Here is an 18155-nt window from a genome sequence, read left to right as displayed (position 1 = left end):
AAAAGATACGAACACATACTTATGGAACATCAAAGTTATATATATATTGGGAGCGTGCACGACTGTCACGCAACCTAGTGTCCGCAATTCTAGGGAAAAACGTCAATTCACTACATCTTATAAAACTACTCCAAAACTAAAAACTACTGAACGGATTTTCATACGACTTTCATCTATCAATAGAGTGTTTCTTGAGGAAGGCTTAAGTACATAACTTGTTAAGGTTTTGTGTAAATTGTTTGAAATATAACGATGTTGTCGGAAAAAATCACGCTGGCTAGGAGCTTTAATCGAAAACGCTGCCTAATCCGTTTGAGCTATAACAACACAATGTATGGTGGGGTTGTTTCTCATTCATAGGTCTACAAAAAAGTCCGTGATGTGAAATGTCTATCTTTTAAGGATAACTTACTATATCCATTCTTAACTTCTAGAAAAAGATCACGTAATATGTGGCATTTGCAAAGCTATTTACATGGATACATTATTAACAATTATCCAAATAAATACGTTAGTTATATTAAGCATTTCATACAGATTACAATGGTCCCTTACACCATACAAGTTAAATGAATATTTCAGGAGTAATCGTAAATCAAAGTTTCATTTCGAGCCATATAATTGTACGAAATGTTAAAGACGCTATCCGCAGTTAGTTCAAATTTTTACCACCTTATGCGCTGAGATCGCTTTACTTACCCCCACCACGCACTTCGCACGGTCCCAATATATATATATAAGGGCTTAGTAAATTCATCCTGCGGCTTTAACGGCAAATTACATCGACACTTCCCAATATCGGGCCAGAAGTCAGTCTCGCTGTCGAACCTGATACTGATAATCGTTTTCCGTTTCGCGGAATATCAGCACATCGTTAAGTTCGTTAACGTTTCACCAAATACCAGCACATAATTATTATGCTCTTTGTATCAGCACATCTATTTATAATATTTGGCATAAAAAAAATACACTGTCTCTAATTTCCAAATATGCTCAATGTTTGATAATGATATTTTTGCATATGGACCATTTCAAATACGGTAACCGATGTGCTGATATTCAGCTCGGTACCAATATACAAAAATATTGGGGGAGGATAGTGGAATTAGTGGATGTCATTTTCCTTATACCAATATTATAATAGTTCGTATTACCTTTTTCCTTCCTGAGGATGATTAGATAAGTGAGGTTTGTCAATTGTATGCAGCTGTCCGACCCGCGGATTATTTTAGAGAAGTGGGTAGAGATAGAGTTTTTTGTTTGTGACTTAGTCTTCTTTTTAGAACTCCTAGCCGGCAGTTTGAACAGTCAACGTTTAACGATTAAATCATCTCATTAGTCATACGAGATATAAAAGCGCAAGAAAACAATTGATTGCAACCCGTCGCGGTAGCTGTACGCTGTGGCTGTCCCGTAGTCAACATGCCAATCGTTAACGCTCCGTAGTGAACAATATGCGACTTACACTGTCGCACTAATACGTAAGAGTGATAGAGACAGATGACTACGCTACGCTATGTAGCGTTAACGATTGCCGTGTTGGCAAAGCGGGTTGGTGGCGAAAGAACAATAAGATTAGATATAATATTTCAACTTGAATTCAGTGTAGTTCTACAATAAGTTCTAGTCAATATAAGGATGCTCCAGTTTGGTCATGGACTTATCCGCCACGCGCTTGTGAGCTCGCCTTTTCCAAAACAGGCAGATTATCCTGAAAAAGAAAACAGTATTATTGAATGAGGATGCAACATTGCCATATATCTAATGATGGGCCTTACGGGCACTAAGAATGGCGCTAGTTCAGTGGTGTCACTCACGAAATCGAGCCAATCTAACGAAACTAGTTGCGACCGATCCCGCGCATGATGCGAACTTATCAACCAATCACGTCGTGGCGTTAGACTACACGATTGGGTCGAATTCGTGTGCGTGACACCACTGTACTGTACTGTACTTAATTTTACGACTTTAGTACCGTAAACTGAGGAAGTAGAGTATCTCAACAACGCTAAGGATAGAGAAGCCCATGAATAGCCCGAGCAAGCCGCCACAGTTGGCGAGGAAGTCCGTGGGACCGTACAGCTCGGAGCGGCGGGACGTGATAAACTGCGCCTCTTTGAAGAAGATGAAGATACGCGTCATGTATGTGCTGTAAGAATATAACAATATTATTTATTTTAGGAATAGCTTGTTTATGTAGAGGGTAATGTTGTTGCTTGCTTTAAAATATGTGACGAAATGTTGAGTATCGGTTTTAATAATGTAATTAATACACAAAGCGTAGGGAATTATTAAATTGTAAGCCTGTAACCCACTGTAGTGCCTACAGCATTGTATTAGTCGTTGTACGAGTAGTATGTCGTAGTTGGTGTATGTATTAGTCGTCTCTCTGAAATCTGACAGGGGAGATTATCAATTATCAAAAATTTCAGTACGGATCCAATAACTACTTGCTTAGGAGTATGTTCGTAGTGTTGTTTTCGCACAATGTGATTTCGTGATGGTGATGTTAGATACGTTAATTAAGGCTTCCAGGATGACCTGTGTTGACGGTATAAGACCTATATATACGGCTACGACTCAGAATAGATTTATGTAGATTAGAGGCGGGCTCTACGATTATCTTTACATAAAACGTACTCATCTAGTTCTGGCGGTATCTCCGACTTGAAGCTAGTAAATATAGCCCTCCAGTCAAAGTCTGCCTGCGAGGTTTCTGCCTCGTACTCGATGGAGGTGCACGCGGGCATGCACATGCAGCGCATGGCGATGTCGCGTGCATTTTCGTCTATCACGGTGCTGCTGTTGTCTGCCGAATCTCTCTCCAGGCTACTCATGGCTGCTACAGTTACCAGTTCCTCTGTAAACAACAGATACTGAAGTAGAACCAGAATAGTTAAACTGAAATATACCTACCTATGTTATAGTTTATTGAGGATAATTTCCATAATTATCTTCTATAAACTATGAGGTAGATATTTTCTTTGTTTTTCCCGCAAGTGTTATAGACAAAATAAATTCCAGTTGATGCATCATTTTACTCACGGTTGATGAGAAGATGCTACTATTGACTACGACGTAATTGAAGATTTCGCTGCGTGCGACTGATTTATGTAGGTACCTATGCATGTTTCCTCACTAGGTTTTTTTTTATCAGAAACCAAATGATAAATATTTAATGATATTTCGTAGTTCATAAGGAACTTATTGGTACGATCCGCTGTGAACGCTCAGCTATCGACGTTTTATGGATGAGTTTGTGAAATTGTGAGATGATCATTATAATCACTGCTAATAACTCGCGAATTCGACCTATCTATATGTATGTATGCACTTACTTTGAGCATTTTGCACACACTGGATGCTTCCAGCACTGCAGACTGTCATGTTCTCACCGTCTAGAAATAAAGTTTACTTAGTACGTACAGTTATGATAAGTATAATTTAAGGTTTTAAAGAAACGAGATTTACGTAGGAAGTGTAGCAACGCACGTCAGAGGAACAACCGTAGAATTCTAGGCGTAGTCATAAATAGCATAAGATCGGAGATTAGAATGTGTTAGTGGTGGTGTGGTTGGTAGACAAAATTAGTAAGTTACCAATAAAAAAGCGCCTGTGTGTCTTCATATACCTAGGCTTTATAAAATTAAATCCATATTAAAAAAAACGAATTCAATACTGTACTCACAAACCATGCCGAAGTGTACGCAGCCGCAGCGCGCGTAGGTGAAGTTGCTGAGACACTCCATCTCGCAGTTGGCTTGCGTGTACACGCGGAAGTACCGCAGGTAACGCTCGCTCGGGAAATAGCATTTTCGGCTGGAAAAATATACATATCCATATAAATAGACGATGGAGTAAAGTTGATATGGTTGACTAAGTTGTGGTTGAAGACTTGGCTGAGGTCAAGATAATGAAACTTCTCATCTATCCAGGGTAGGCACAAAGGGGAAGTTAAGTAATTAAAAAAAGGTAAGTATCATTTCCAAATGTCCCAACTCACGTGGGGCGCTGACAGTTCACACAATCGCAATATACATATAGACAATTAAGTAGGTAGGTAGGCATACATACTGAGTTAGTTCTTAAATACTTGCATGTTAGGACTGTAAGGCAATAAGCCATCGGAAGTAGTCATCATTTTAGGTTTCACCGATACCACGACCTCCTGAGACAACGGGGCTCTGAAGTACTGCACCGACAACCTCGGCAGCTCTGCAGGATTATGCAGAAGAATCTAAAACGCAAAAATTTTCCGTATTTACAAGTTAATTTTGAGGTACGTACAAATGCAGGTCCCCCCACTGCCAGATTAACAACATTTGTTAAAGGAGCTGTATACAGTAGGTATTTTTAATATAACCGCAAACTTAAACTAGACATAGGATTTAGTGCTATAAAACAATTCTGAAAGTTTTTTTTTTTAATTTAGTATGAACTACCAGAACATAATATTTTTTGTTTTTTTTTTTCGAGTGGTAAATGTATTACGTATGTACATCATGGTCACTTGTGACAGTTCTGAGTGTTCTGACGTCGCGTCATTAAATGCTACATTTTGAGTTAAAACAAAGTAGTTACATTGATACATTGCTGGCTGAATTATTTTGTAAGGAAAAATAAAAGCCCTCCATTTTTTTATAAAATATATGAAAGTGCGTTAAAGCCAAAACTAACTATCCTTTGATTATGCGGTCATATCAAAAATACACGTTGTATACTTAAGTAAATCGTAAATCGTAACGAACTACCGTCCCCATATCGAACTGACCGAACTGTAATGCAACATTTGCAACAATGATCAAATGACACAACATACGAGAGGCATACTGAAAGTAAGAGACGCTCTTTATACTGCATAACTATTAAAATTGCTAGGTAAGATTCCTATGACCTCGCGTAATACCATCGTACAGAATGGGGTTGGAATCTTCCCGAGCATTTGTATTGCTCATAGAGAATGTAATAAGCTACTGAACAATGGGATGGCACGTTGATATGCAATAATTGCCTCCACATATTTAATGTTATAGGAATTGTCGTGAAGTGTATTTAAGAGTATATATTGATTTAAACTTTTAACAGTTTCGCACATTAATTTACGTTACGAGACTTATAAAGTTATACGTACCTACATTTACATTTATTGACTTTTTTGTATATGCCTAAATGTTTCAGAAACTAAAATCTCATTTTGTGAGCGTTGCGTGTCAGTCGAGTGACAACTCTAACATACAAGCGAATAATCAAGTTTATAAGTGAGGGTACCTGCATACACCGGTTCAGCAAGAGGCGGTTACGAGGTCAGAAAAATATAAGTAACGGGTTGGCTTAAAAAATTGAAAAGTTTTATTTTAGAATACACAAAAAAACCATAAGCTATTAGTTTTTGGATTATATAATGACGAACTGGAGCATATTCGACATTATAAGCAAACACAACAATACCTACCTACCTAAAATAAAGTTCATCTTAGATTTTTTGTAGTGTTTTCTGACCGTCCGCATTACTTGCGCTTTGTACATTACATGTACGTTTTGGTCAATATTCACAACTGTGTTTGTTTACCATTATTTTTATTTATTTCTGCATATAAGGTGGTCGTCCATTAAAGACCATCCTTCACAATATTATTCCACTGAAAATTGCCCACAGATCTGCGATTGATGGCGCTTTAGAAACGTTCGGAGAGTTGCATGTTTTGGTAAAAATATATGTGATGGCGTTTTTGACTAATTTTAGGCGCTTTGTGGCAAAATTACTAAATGATTCCACACTTCCGAATACTACTCGAAGGTTTTTGGGCAATTTTAAGTACATTTATATGTGTAGGTATAGCGATCGGTGGCAAGTTATTTCGAAATAAAATAAAATTAACAATGGAAATCTAAAAGTAATAGAGATTCGACTTGAAAGTTCTCCACAGCGTAATGCAAACAGTCAGAAGCAAGTTACGCGAAGTTAAAGAAAGGGAGCATTTTGTTATATTGTAGTATTTGCTTTTAATGCTGGATATAAAACTAGAGCTATTTTTTTCATTCTCTGGTTTTCGAAAAAAAAAATTCTCATTACTTTAAGCCAACCCTAAACATCGCATTACGCATCGCCTTATCGTTATCACCTATACAGAATACAAACCTTAAATCCTTGTACTGGACCTCTGCAAAGGTAGTCGAGGTCTACTTCTGAAGCCTTTATTATAAATGTCAATCCGGCTTTGGCTCCATATCCCTAAAATTTGAAAATAATGAACAGTTTTGTACCATAAATATCTTTTTTGTAGATAAACATTCCGTTAACATTTATGTTTATGTATCGGAGGTAGTGGCGGATAGTATGTATCACTTATTATGAGTGTAACTATGATATAATGTTACTCGTGGTCGTAGGTATATACTTACAGAGCCTCTATGAGGATAAGTAACTATCGGCGTGTCATCGGGGTATCCGTTATCCAAACTCCAAGTCGTTGTATGATTTGGGTTTCCCTCTTGTAGATATTCGTAGTCGTGATGTAAACTTGAAAGTACATGGGTTTGTAGATATAGAATTATTACACAGAAATAATTAGGGGATAATTAATGTTGTTTAAAGCACACGAAGTGTATATGTGTAGGGTGTAGGTGTTCGTTTCCGTCTAATTGTAATTATATATAGGAGTTGTTAACTTCGAAATGCGACAAAAATATCATGAAGTAGTCTTACTTAACTTAGGCTTAGAACGAACTGCGATTTCAGAACCGTAACAACAACAAGTGTAACGTACGGTATGCTTCATAAGCGCACGATGTTTTCGCGATTTCGAGCCTGGTAACTTTGGTCCCATAGTAAAAGTAGCTTATGACGTTATGACCTTTATATACACCTCGGAAAATATGTCATACGTACTTATCCAATCGTAACATTTCCTCGGCTCCCAGTGTATTAAATGTGTAACATATTCCTTCCTCAGTCAAAATAGGCGAGAACAGATCTGAACAATAATCTCTGTTTATATTTTCCCATTTGCATCCAAAGAAGGATTCGGTAATGTTGGGGCACACCTGGACAAAAAGTTGACTGATTTCAGTAAGTAATGGAAAGATAGGGCCTAACAGCCAACATCGAAACGCCGAAAAGTGGTATTTGTCTCTTTATCGCTCTTGATTATTCTATCGATAGGGAGGTAGATAACGATTTTCAATTTTCCGATGTTGGCGGTAAGCCGTCTGCTGTATTTTAGTATCAATGCTAATTATTTGAAAATTGCAACGTTATCTGAGACCATCGAAGTGAAACTTTAGAGCTACGCGGAGTGCGTGTATTTAAGGGGTTTATCCACGGGTTCAGGTTCTTCTCTCACTCTCACTGAGGGTATCTAAGCGTGAGCGAGACTGCTGACCGTGCATAAAAATGCGCATTTTTCATATTTTTAACTTTAGTGCATATATTTTTAAGGTGGGTTTTAGACATTAGGCAGTCAGTGATTTTTTTTCTATCGAGCCAAAGTCAAGAAATCAGGTTTCAAATCAATAAAGTTACAAGAGTAATATCATATTTTTTTGTCAACCGTGTTATAATCTAAATGCGCTACGATTTTTCCAAAACTCTGCTGCCTGAACATACTACACCTTAACTTAAAAAAGCGGCCAAGTGCGAGTCGGACTCGCCCATGAAGGGTTCCGTACATTTATGACGTATTAAAAAAAAACTACTTACTACTGTTATTTTATAAGTTACAGGGGGGGGGGGGACACGCATTTTTGATGAAAAAAGATTTTTTGACTTTCAGTTCTAAGTATGGGGAACCCCCAAAATTTATTGTTTTTTTTTCTATTTTTGTGTAAAAATCCTAATGCGGTTCATAGAATACATCTACTTACCAAGTTTGAACAGTATATAGCTCTTATAGTTTCGGAAAAAAGTGGCGGTGACATAATCGGACAGACAGACGGACATGACGAATCTATAAGGGTTCCGTTTTTTGCCATTTGGCTACGGAACCCTAAAAATTGTCACTTTTTTAGATAAAAATACGAGATCTGTATTAAAAACCAAGTTTAGCACCACCAGCGCTACCTGCAGTATGTTTCATAAATTTAACAATTTTATTAATCGCATACCGACCTACGAAAATTTACCTCTTTAAGTTTATCGACTGCGTCTGCGCCACTGCCATATTTTCTTCCAGTTGCGGGCGATAGATGTGAATCGCAGACCATAGAGACGTATTCAAAGACAAATTTTCTAAAATACGAAATATAAATTATAAAATCGTTATTTATTTGAACATTAATGTCCTCTTATATTTATTTATTTGAAAATAGTTTCGTATAGGTAAAAAAAGAACTGTGGGCCGATCTTTGAATTTCGAGCACTCGAATTCGTCAAAACTTTATTTTAGAAATACGAGCGATAGAAATTAGGAATCTAGTGATATTGATCACTCGTTTTCAATTCTATTAGTAGAATTCGAAATAGAGCGATCGAACTTTAATAATCAGCCCCTTGTTTTGCAGGTTGACATCTACTTGAACACATTATGACACTATTTCAAGGAGTATTAGATTTCATTATATCTATCCTGTCGCCGTACACTTTCTGCTATCTTGCTGTCCCTCTTAGGGTTAAGGAAACAAAAATACGTATCTCACAGAAAGATTTCTTACCAGAATGTGTCCTGAAAAGGAAGAAATGTAATCTCTTATTTGAGTTAATTTGTGTTAAAAATAAATAGTTTTCATGATAATCATTTAAAATCATGCGTTATTTTACAAATTCAATACTCAATGATCAATATTTTATTGCAAATTCACGCACACACAAGTGGTAAATTTATACCTACCTAATTAGATTTACTTACTCTTCATCGGTGAGTTCTGTGGTGTTTCCCGTGCTGTTAGTGCCTGTATGGTTGAGGTACAAGTGATAGATTTCTGTAAAATTATATTTTGACTGCTGGGCTTTTGTTTCGAAGCACACCGTCACAGCCGGAAAGGGAATCTATTTATAAAAGAAATATTTTGAGTGTTAATTGCAGTAATAGATTATCTGTGTCTTTAATTTCTTTTCCTCCCACTAGCGGGATAAAAAAAATGGTTGAATTAGGTTTTGTCCAAGCATGTTGCCTTTTAATTCTACTTCTTGCAAAGTGTAGCAGCAGAAAGGCAATACTTATACAGAAATATTTTTTTTCCCGATTAATCTGGATTGGACAACAAAATACATAAGTATTTAAGAAATAAAATATTTGAGAAACCCCTTTTGGACAAAAGTGATCTACTAATAACTTACATGTACGTAGCCTTTGATTGCTTTACCTTCCAAACAGGCATCGGATTCTCTGCAAAGCTCACGATGACAGGGCTCTCATTCCACTTGATGTACACCTTCTGTATGAGGCCCGCGCACAGCACCACGCAGCACGTGAACATGAATATCCAGAACACCCTAAAATGGTAATAGGCAGTGATTCAAGTCTGTCTCCTTTACTCCTACTTAACTGACCGTTGGTGGAGCTTAATATTATTTTTGTCAGTTAATAGTGTGGGTAGATTCGTGTTCTTCTCTCACTCTTACTGAGCGTAAGCGTGAGCGAGATGGATGTGCGTGCTCGGCACCGCGGATATCATGTATTTGATTATTTTTTGTGTGTTTTAATAATACAAAAAGTAATCACTGAGTTCCATCAAACATAATATTGTTTATTTTTAGCAACTATTTTTATAATTTTAGTTTTTGTGCGAAATTTATTAAATTTTTGTAAAGTGCAATTTAGACCTATATCCGTGATTTTTTTCTATACCTAGAGCGAAAGTCTATACTCAGGATTCGAATCACCGAACGCCCTAGAAGAAAGGCCTCAAGATTGCTGATAAAATTTTTAGCAACCATATTGGGATCTAAGAAACCGGTAAGTACAACATTTCAAAAACTCCGTTCTCAGGTCTATTGCACCTTAAACTATAAAATAGGCGGACTTATTAACACGCACTTGTAGATGGATTTTTCCAAGCCGGGGCCAGTGGAAGTGGATCATATCAGAAATATTCAACTATAGGTATCTGATATCAAACAAAAACATAACTGTTAAAGGTTGACTAGTCATAGTAGGCATTGAATGTCTACACAGTCACTTACTTTTCCACAAAAGTTCTTTCCTTCTCACCGATGTACTTGAGGCCATGTAGATTTGAATTAGATGTGTAGTCTATAAGGTAGTCTTTTATAATATTATTTCTCCCTCGTTTTGGTTTTTTCTTCGGAGATTCAAGTTTTTTATTGCTCTCTAAATCAGGAGGCAGAGCTTCTCCAACGCTTCCAGTTCTAAAAAAAATACATTAAATTAATCCTCACCTATTGACCCACCAATATTCGATAACACTCCCGAATTTTGTCGTGTCGCTTCTTTCTTTAATTGTTGGGAATACTGGTTTTTTTATAAAGTTATGTAGTTATACTGAGGTTAATTCATAAATATAAAAAAGATCGACGGCTAAATACATTTTTGCCGGTAAACCATGAACTTAATTATGATCAGCTGTTAATTCCTATATATCTTATTAAGTCTTACGGCCCGTTTTCTTTAATCATCGACACGTTTAATCCCAAACTATTTTATTTATTTAGACACCCCAACATTTTGCTAATCTAAACCACTATTAATTAATATGTTACAAAACATACCTCGTGTGTCTCTTCATATTGTCGAAATGCAACTACCCAATGGCTGTGTCGCGATGGGCGTAGTTGGCGTTGAATTTCATCATTACAGGTCCCGAAGGAATTACGTACAATTAGAAAATTGAAACGTTTTCATGGAATTATTTAAACATGCCATTTAGCGTTAGTCGCGAAAATTGTTGTCTCACCCATCACCCAACTACTCATAACTAGTTGCATTTTTTTACTGTCTTCATTTGAAACAAAAGAGTTAGAAAAAGCAGCTACTCTAATGCCTCTTTTTGACGCAAAAAACCTGGCCGCGAGCATGTCGAGCACTCCCTGGAATTCAATACCATGAAAAAAAAAACAAATTTCAGTTATGCCACACAGATGCTCTTGATCGATCAGCTTTATCATCTGAAATTGGTACAGAAGAAGTTAGCGAGTTTAATTTATTAGGAGTATTAATCGACACCATATAGAAGAAACAAAGAAAGACTTCTTAGATATACGCCTTAGGGATGTTTACTTAACAAAAATACTTACAGCGAATGCGCACTATCACTACTATCAGAGGGCCTACCGCGAAAAGAGAAAATCGAATTTTTTTTAATCTGCCTCTCTAACGCTCGCATATCCATTAGAGCGATAGACAGGCAGATAATGAAATTTCGCTTTTCGCGGTAGGCCCTCTGTATATTGCGCATAGCGCATATGCATAATAATTGCATATGCATACGCCTGCCTGCGTCATGGTATTATATTGTGGGGCAAAAAATGCCTCCGTCTTATTGTTAATATATGCGCCTGATGGTTGGAATATTTCATTAAAGAAGTATATTATATGCTAACCTTGAAACATGTCAATATGATTTCAAAGATGTCTATACATAAAGACATCCTTGAAATTATCAATTTGTAAGAAATCACATCGAGATTTCCGAATATACAAAAAGTGCGCGCCGGCGTCGCCATAATAACTTGGCCCTTCCGCCTCCTTTTATTTATTTATTAAGGTTTACCAACAATTATTTACACCAATGCTTACTACCTATGCAAACTTAAAGTAATTTAATTTTTGCATGTAAATGCATATATCCTAATTGAGTAGTGTAATAATTACTTAAAGGCATACTCCACTTGCGATAATTGAGTAGTGTAATAATTACTTAAAGGCAAACTCCACTTGCGACAAAGTTGTGATTGATGCTTAAAAACTAACAACAGTGGATAAGTATCAAAAATTACACTTAAGTATAATTATAATTAGTGCTAAGATTGACATAAAAATAGGTTCCTGCCAAAACTTTAACTGTTGAGAAGAGAAAAAGAAAAAAAATGCATATACCTATCGCCGAATTTATACATATACATTGAAAGTTACGAATCGGTACGGTTATTATGTACGAAACCATTGTAAGATTTTATTACGATGGTATAATGATTACAATACTCATTATAACTATATTAAATATCTTTATCTCTCATAAAATAAAACTCATAAAAATGTAGAATGTCGGGCCAGACCATAGATGTGCTCACACATATAATAACTAATAAGATCTCATAGATATAAAATTCTACGTCTACAAGAATAGTCTGAAGAACTTCTTAGCCTATAAAGCTTACGTAGACACAAGGAATTTAATTTCAGTACCATTTCTTACCTTGTCACAGACACTATAGTATTAGGTCCCTAGCGATTTTCATATTGATTGTCACTGTGACAACTTGAGAAGGTACTAAATAGTACAGAAATTAAATTCTTTGATTGTACTTATAATATGGACTTTTCTATGAATGACGACGTTTTCTATTTTCTTTATTGAATAAATATATACGTACATACATATAATCACGCCTATTTCCTGGAGGGGTAGGCAAAGACCACGGTCTTTCACTTACTACGATCCTAACATACCTCTTTCGCTTCCTTCACTTCCATAACATTCCTCATACACGCTCGCCAGTTTAGGGTGCTCTTGACCTGGCTTTTCTTCAGGATTTTCCCGATTTGATCAGAGAAAGGTCTACCCCACCTCGGCTTCCAAGCTCCATTTGTATGTATAAGTATAAAATTAAAAACAATATATATAAGGTCGAAATAAACCAAATAATATAGCAACTTTCATATCGAATGTCACTCATATTGAAATACAAAATTATTAGGATGGTTGACCCAGTAGTTGACCACGCACCGGTAGTTGACCATTTGCGACTTCAAATGTCAATATTAAGAATTCCCGCCACTATCTGGTATTTTTTAAGTTGCCTACATGTTATTTCAACTTTAACTGACAAACCAATCACATTCCCGATGACATGAGACAAAAAATGTAGCCTACACTATCATTTTACTTCCGCTCGTCGCCGTTAGTTGCCGATCTGCCGCCATTACAGTTAGGCACGTGTTCTGACAGGTAAGCCTATTTTATTGTTAATTGGCATTGTTTTTGAATGAACCTTATTGTAATGATTGTTTTTTGTAAAGTTTAAATGTTTATCTTCTCGCCTTCAACGTAGTTTTAAATATAACTACCCTATTTCATGACTTTTTTAAACTGGTTAACTTCTGGTGCATGTTTTTCTTGGTTTTCCTATAGTTGACCAGATGGTCAACGACTGGCTATATGGTTTTTATTTTTTATTTTCTTTTTTTAACTGGATTTTCATAGCTTTGGCATATTTAATACCACCTCTCACGATTTTAAGGTCCAAATCGTGGTGGTTCCTTAAGTTGACCAGTGGTTTGACTTTGGTACCACGTACAAAAAAAAAGCTCCTATGGTTGACCAAGCCTTATAAAACATTATTCTTTGCTTTGCTTGTTTTAGATTAAAAAATGCCACCAAAAAAGAAATTCTTTCAATATAGTGAGGACGACGTTTACGAAGCAGTAAAAGAAATACATTCTGGGAAAAAAAATAGAGAAACATGCCGCAAATATAAAATCCCCCATTCAATGTGATTGCTAAGACTGAATATGAAAACTTGTTGATCTAAATTAAAAAAAAGATATTGCTTCTAATTTAAATAAAGTTGATCATAAAAAACAAGCTACTTTTTATTATTTTTTGCTATTTTTGCCTTGTTTTGAAATTGGTCAACTTTGGGTACAAAACTTAACAACTACTGGGGCCTGCTGGTCAAACTTAGGTACATTCCCGTTTTTGGAATTTTAAAAATATTATAAAAAAAACCTGAACGTAATTCTGTGTTTTTTTTTCTTATCTCGACTTTTAATTAGACAATATACAATATAAAAAATAAACTAAAAGTAAACGTCCAAATAGTTTTAAATAACAACGATTTAAAGTCAAAATTTGTCCTTAACTGGTTTGGGACTGGGTCAACCATCCTAAATATGAATATGTCATTTCATATTGAAAGTCGCCTAGGACTTCATACTATTGTCACTGTGACAAAGTACGAAATGGTACAAAATTAGTACGAAATAATTTAGAGGCTAAGAAGTTTTTTCAGGTACAGTCATATATATGTATATACATGTAAAACTTTTATATGATTAACACTTGCAATTTTTTCACTTGCATCTGGATATCTGTTACTTTACGTTACTGAAAGGTTAGCCATGCATGCACACATGTTCACACCTTAATGTAATCATGGTTCTGAAATGAATAAATGGAAAGAAATATTTTTTACAGTACATATGGTGCTACTTTACCGCACTAGTGCGAAAATTAGCATATTACGTTACTGTGTCGAACATTTAAAGGGCCATATGTACTGTAAAACGTTGTACGATACATGTGCGAATAGGTAATTCGCAACTCGTGTCGATTTAAAACACTCCCTTCGGTTGTGTTTTAATTTTTTAATTTATTGCCACTCATTTCGAATTTCCTATTTTTCGCACTTGTATCGTAATGTACTATTCCATAATTTTACTCACTGATCAAAAGTTCAATAATTTTTGAATGAGTAAGAGGTAAGAGATACGCAATGAATGCAATGAATCTGGGTTTTCAATTGAGTTGAAGCGAAATAGTGGATTGTTAACCAAGGGATGAAATGGTGCCTTTCACCCGAGTAAAACACTACTTTTTATTTCAAATACAAGGAAAGAAAAATACATGTGCAGTATAAAAACACGGCTAAGTATAAACTTAAGTAATATTTTCTTGAGGGTACTTTCAATTAACAATTTAGGTAAAAATATCGTTATTTATGGAACAAATCCATTTGAAGCCAAAATTTTAATTGATTATCGTTTAAAAAAGAAAAAAAAACGTACTTAGAAATTACAGTGCTCCAGAGCAAAAACGTATCATTTTCTGCATACTTTTTAGATCAACAACGACCCACTTTCAGAGCATGAGAAATTAAAACAAAATTGTCAGCTCATTCTATTTTGTTGGCGGTTTATCTCAAGTCTCTACCGCTTGTACAGCTCATTAGACAAAAGTGGAAGTTTCTGCTAGAACTGACACAGTTTTTCAAGCCAGGCAAAGCTGCGTATGTAGACATAGACATCATGGTAGTGTATATTGTACAAATTAAGATATGTAGGTAGGATCAAAGTTGTATCGTACTTATACCTACTCAATCGTAAATAATATCATTATTGTTAATTTGGGATCCCTTTCTTTCCCATATTCTTATTGTTCCGAATTTCGATAGTCAGAAATTGATATCCATATAATTAAAGAACATAAAGATCAATAGTCATAATTTTTGCTAAGCATAACGTTTAATAGTTCGAACATTATCATTCTATAATATTAAATACTATAATCGCAAAAGTTATAAAATTGATTAGTATAACATTCTAAGGCCTATGCATTATTATTCAGAAATATTTTAAGGCATACATTTTAACGGACTAATGGTTATTATTCATATAGTTTTAATTACTAAACAAAAAATCATCAAACAAAAAATCATGTTTCCCCAGGTAGGTTCGTTAGTTACCTTGTGTCCCTCAGAGCGAAAATAGGAGTCCCGCGAAGCGGGGCTCCGTCGACTCGTTGGCGGCACGAAATGTATTAATAAGTTACATGAAATATAGGAAACGGAGGTAAAGTCAGTAAGCCAAACAAAAAATCATGTTTCCCCAGGTAGGTTCGTTAGTTACCTTGTGTCCCTCAGAGCGAAAATAGGAGTCCCGCGAAGCGGGGCTCCGTCGACTCGTTGGCGGCACGAAATGGATTAATAAGTTACATGAAATATAGGAAACGGAGGTAAAGTCAGTAAGCCAAACAAAAAATCATGTTTCCCCAGGTAGGTTCGTTAGTTACCTTGTGTCCCTCAGAGCGAAAATAATTATACCTTGCGAAAATAGACCTTACGACAATTATTATAAACAAGTTTATTACCTTCTACATTATGTAATGATATAGAATCTGAGCTTTGAATATTATGACCGACAAATATTATGACTAACAATAATGATGACCTGCAAAAATCGGATCTACAATTTATGTCGTTTAATTTTATGACTATTAACAATATGACTAATAAAAATTATGGTAGAAAACGTTATGGACTGAGAAAATCGGAACTAAAAATTTATGGGAACCAATAGAGACCCTGTTAATTTTGTTTTACCTTTCAAGTTATTACTTAATTACTTATTCGCCCCCGGTAATGTAACCATTTTTTAAAGATCCCATGGGAATGTCGCATGGGGTCAGTCAGTATTTAGTAATTAATTATTTTTAACATAATATGTCAATTAACGAATTATGTTTAATTTAATATTAGAATATAAGAAAAGTAATTTCACGTGTTTGAAAATTCATTCCCTACGGGGGTTAAAAAGGGGTTTGAAAGTTTGTATATTATACAAATAATTTGTAACTTCTTAGAAATATAACAATTAATTTCAGCGTTCTTAAAAAATCATCCCTTAAGGCGATGAAAAGGGGTTGAAAGTTATGTATCAAAAGCGATTTTTTTTTAGTGTGGGATATGAAACTGACTAGAAAGACAGCATATTTGACAACAATACGAGTGATTTCAGCCTTTTGAGAATTTATTTATTGTTGTCAGATTAACAAATTATCTAACTGAATGTGCTACCTAGGACACATCCTTAGACGCCCAAAACCGCACCTCTTAGAAGCCGCATATAGCTATAAAGCCAGTAAACTAAAAGTCGGCAGACCAATCTACACATGGGTAAACTCACTAACACGGGACATGGAGTATTACACCAGGCACCCCTCTGAGTGGCTCAACATGGCAGACGATAAAGGCGAGTTCATCAAAGCAGCAAGAGAAATATGTCAACTGGACGAAACCGACAGCGAATCAGACGAAGAAGAACCAACCTGTCGAATCGACGAGCAAACTACATCGTGGGATGATATCGACCTTGCATGATAAAAGATTTTACGAAAACCGACACGGAAGCGACGAGAAGCATATCACCAACGCTCTCCCTCGACGACATAACCTACCCCAATATTGGCCTTAGGCTGCATAGCCGGCTGATTATAACTATTTCAAATATGAAATATCCCATTCTTATAGGTATGTTATAATTAGCTTGACATTTTTCGGGTCGGAAGAACCGTAAAAAAAGCTAGGAGAGTTATTTTAATGTAGTATGTATTCAATAAATATAAATTACTTGACAGTTAGTAAGCAATTTTGATCTTAAATAGAAAAGGGTCACTTATTTAATGTGATCTTAAGACTTTACTTACTACTATTACTAATTAGAAATAAAGCTACACTAACGAATTTCTTAGCCTTTTTTTTATTATGATAATCATTTCCTTGTGGTTGATATGATAACAATAAAATTCATAGGATGCACCCTATTTAGGTTGAATATGTCTATTGTATCATAAGCAGTTTTTTCGAGTTTGAAATTGTTCTTGAAAAGTGATTAGATAATTTATCTTGATTGGTTTCATGTCGATTTTTACATATATGTTGTTTTACTTGACTATAAAATAAGCATATTTTGCAATAAGATATTTTTTGCTCTATTAATCCTTATGACAAATTTAGCTTGGACTTTTTTACCTGACTTATTTCTTGTTAAACATGTCGGTAAGATAATTTTATCTAAATTTATGTTTACGATCATTTTGCTGCGACACTAAATTCTAAGATAACCCAATTAAAGGTAAAATAATTATGAGATGATATAGAACATATCACTATAACCATAAAAAAATTACATTGAAGAAATTCGTCTTCATTACGAATATTTATATATTTTTATTTAGAAATTATTGCTGTTTTATGGCTCCCCTGTAAAGTTAGCTGCGTGTCGCTTATCCCATTTCTCCTTTCCAGCGTAGATATATTATGTAGGTAAGGTATGTGAAAAAAGGAAATGGAACCATTAGTTTGGCAAAAAAAAATCTTTTTTTCATAACCAAGAGGATACCAAGCTCAAAATTAAGTAAAAAGATATATTATAATGAGGCAACTTAACGTATATAAAATAAAATTAAATGTTAAATTAATCTACTTAAATAATAAATAAAACTAATTAATTGTTTTTTTCTGTAAGTAATAAAAAACAATA

General features: G+C 35.2%; 1 protein-coding gene across 1 annotated transcript; it reads right to left on the bottom strand.

Annotated features, from left to right (window-relative positions):
- Positions 1-62: 62 nt before the first annotated feature.
- On the bottom strand, positions 63-11672 carry LOC133526086 (pickpocket protein 28). The gene is made up of 14 exons (XM_061862538.1): positions 10667-11672; positions 10121-10306; positions 9301-9430; positions 8844-8983; positions 8122-8227; positions 6890-7044; positions 6403-6520; positions 6140-6232; positions 4098-4237; positions 3689-3819; positions 3339-3398; positions 2641-2860; positions 1976-2149; positions 63-1711 (listed from the first exon to the last, which is right to left on the bottom strand). Exons 1-14 carry the CDS (start codon positions 10681-10683, stop codon positions 1624-1626), a joined length of 1758 nt encoding a protein of 585 aa, XP_061718522.1. The 5' UTR covers positions 10684-11672; the 3' UTR covers positions 63-1623.
- Between the last annotated feature and the right edge of the window lie 6483 nt (positions 11673-18155).

Source organism: Cydia pomonella, chromosome 16 (assembly GCF_033807575.1).
Source record: "Cydia pomonella isolate Wapato2018A chromosome 16, ilCydPomo1, whole genome shotgun sequence".
Taxonomy (NCBI): Eukaryota; Metazoa; Arthropoda; class Insecta; order Lepidoptera; family Tortricidae; genus Cydia; species Cydia pomonella.
Note: the sequence above shows the minus strand (reverse complement) of the source record. Positions and strands in the feature narration are given on the sequence as shown.

Coding starts and splice junctions, on each gene's coding strand:
- LOC133526086 (XM_061862538.1), bottom strand. Junction 8,984..9,300: donor ATCCGATGCCTGTTTGGAAG/GTAAAGCAATCA, acceptor TTTTATAAATAG/ATTCCCTTTCCGGCTGTGAC. Junction 4,238..6,139: donor GTCCAGTACAAGGATTTAAG/GTTTGTATTCTG, acceptor TTTGCGTTTTAG/ATTCTTCTGCATAATCCTGC.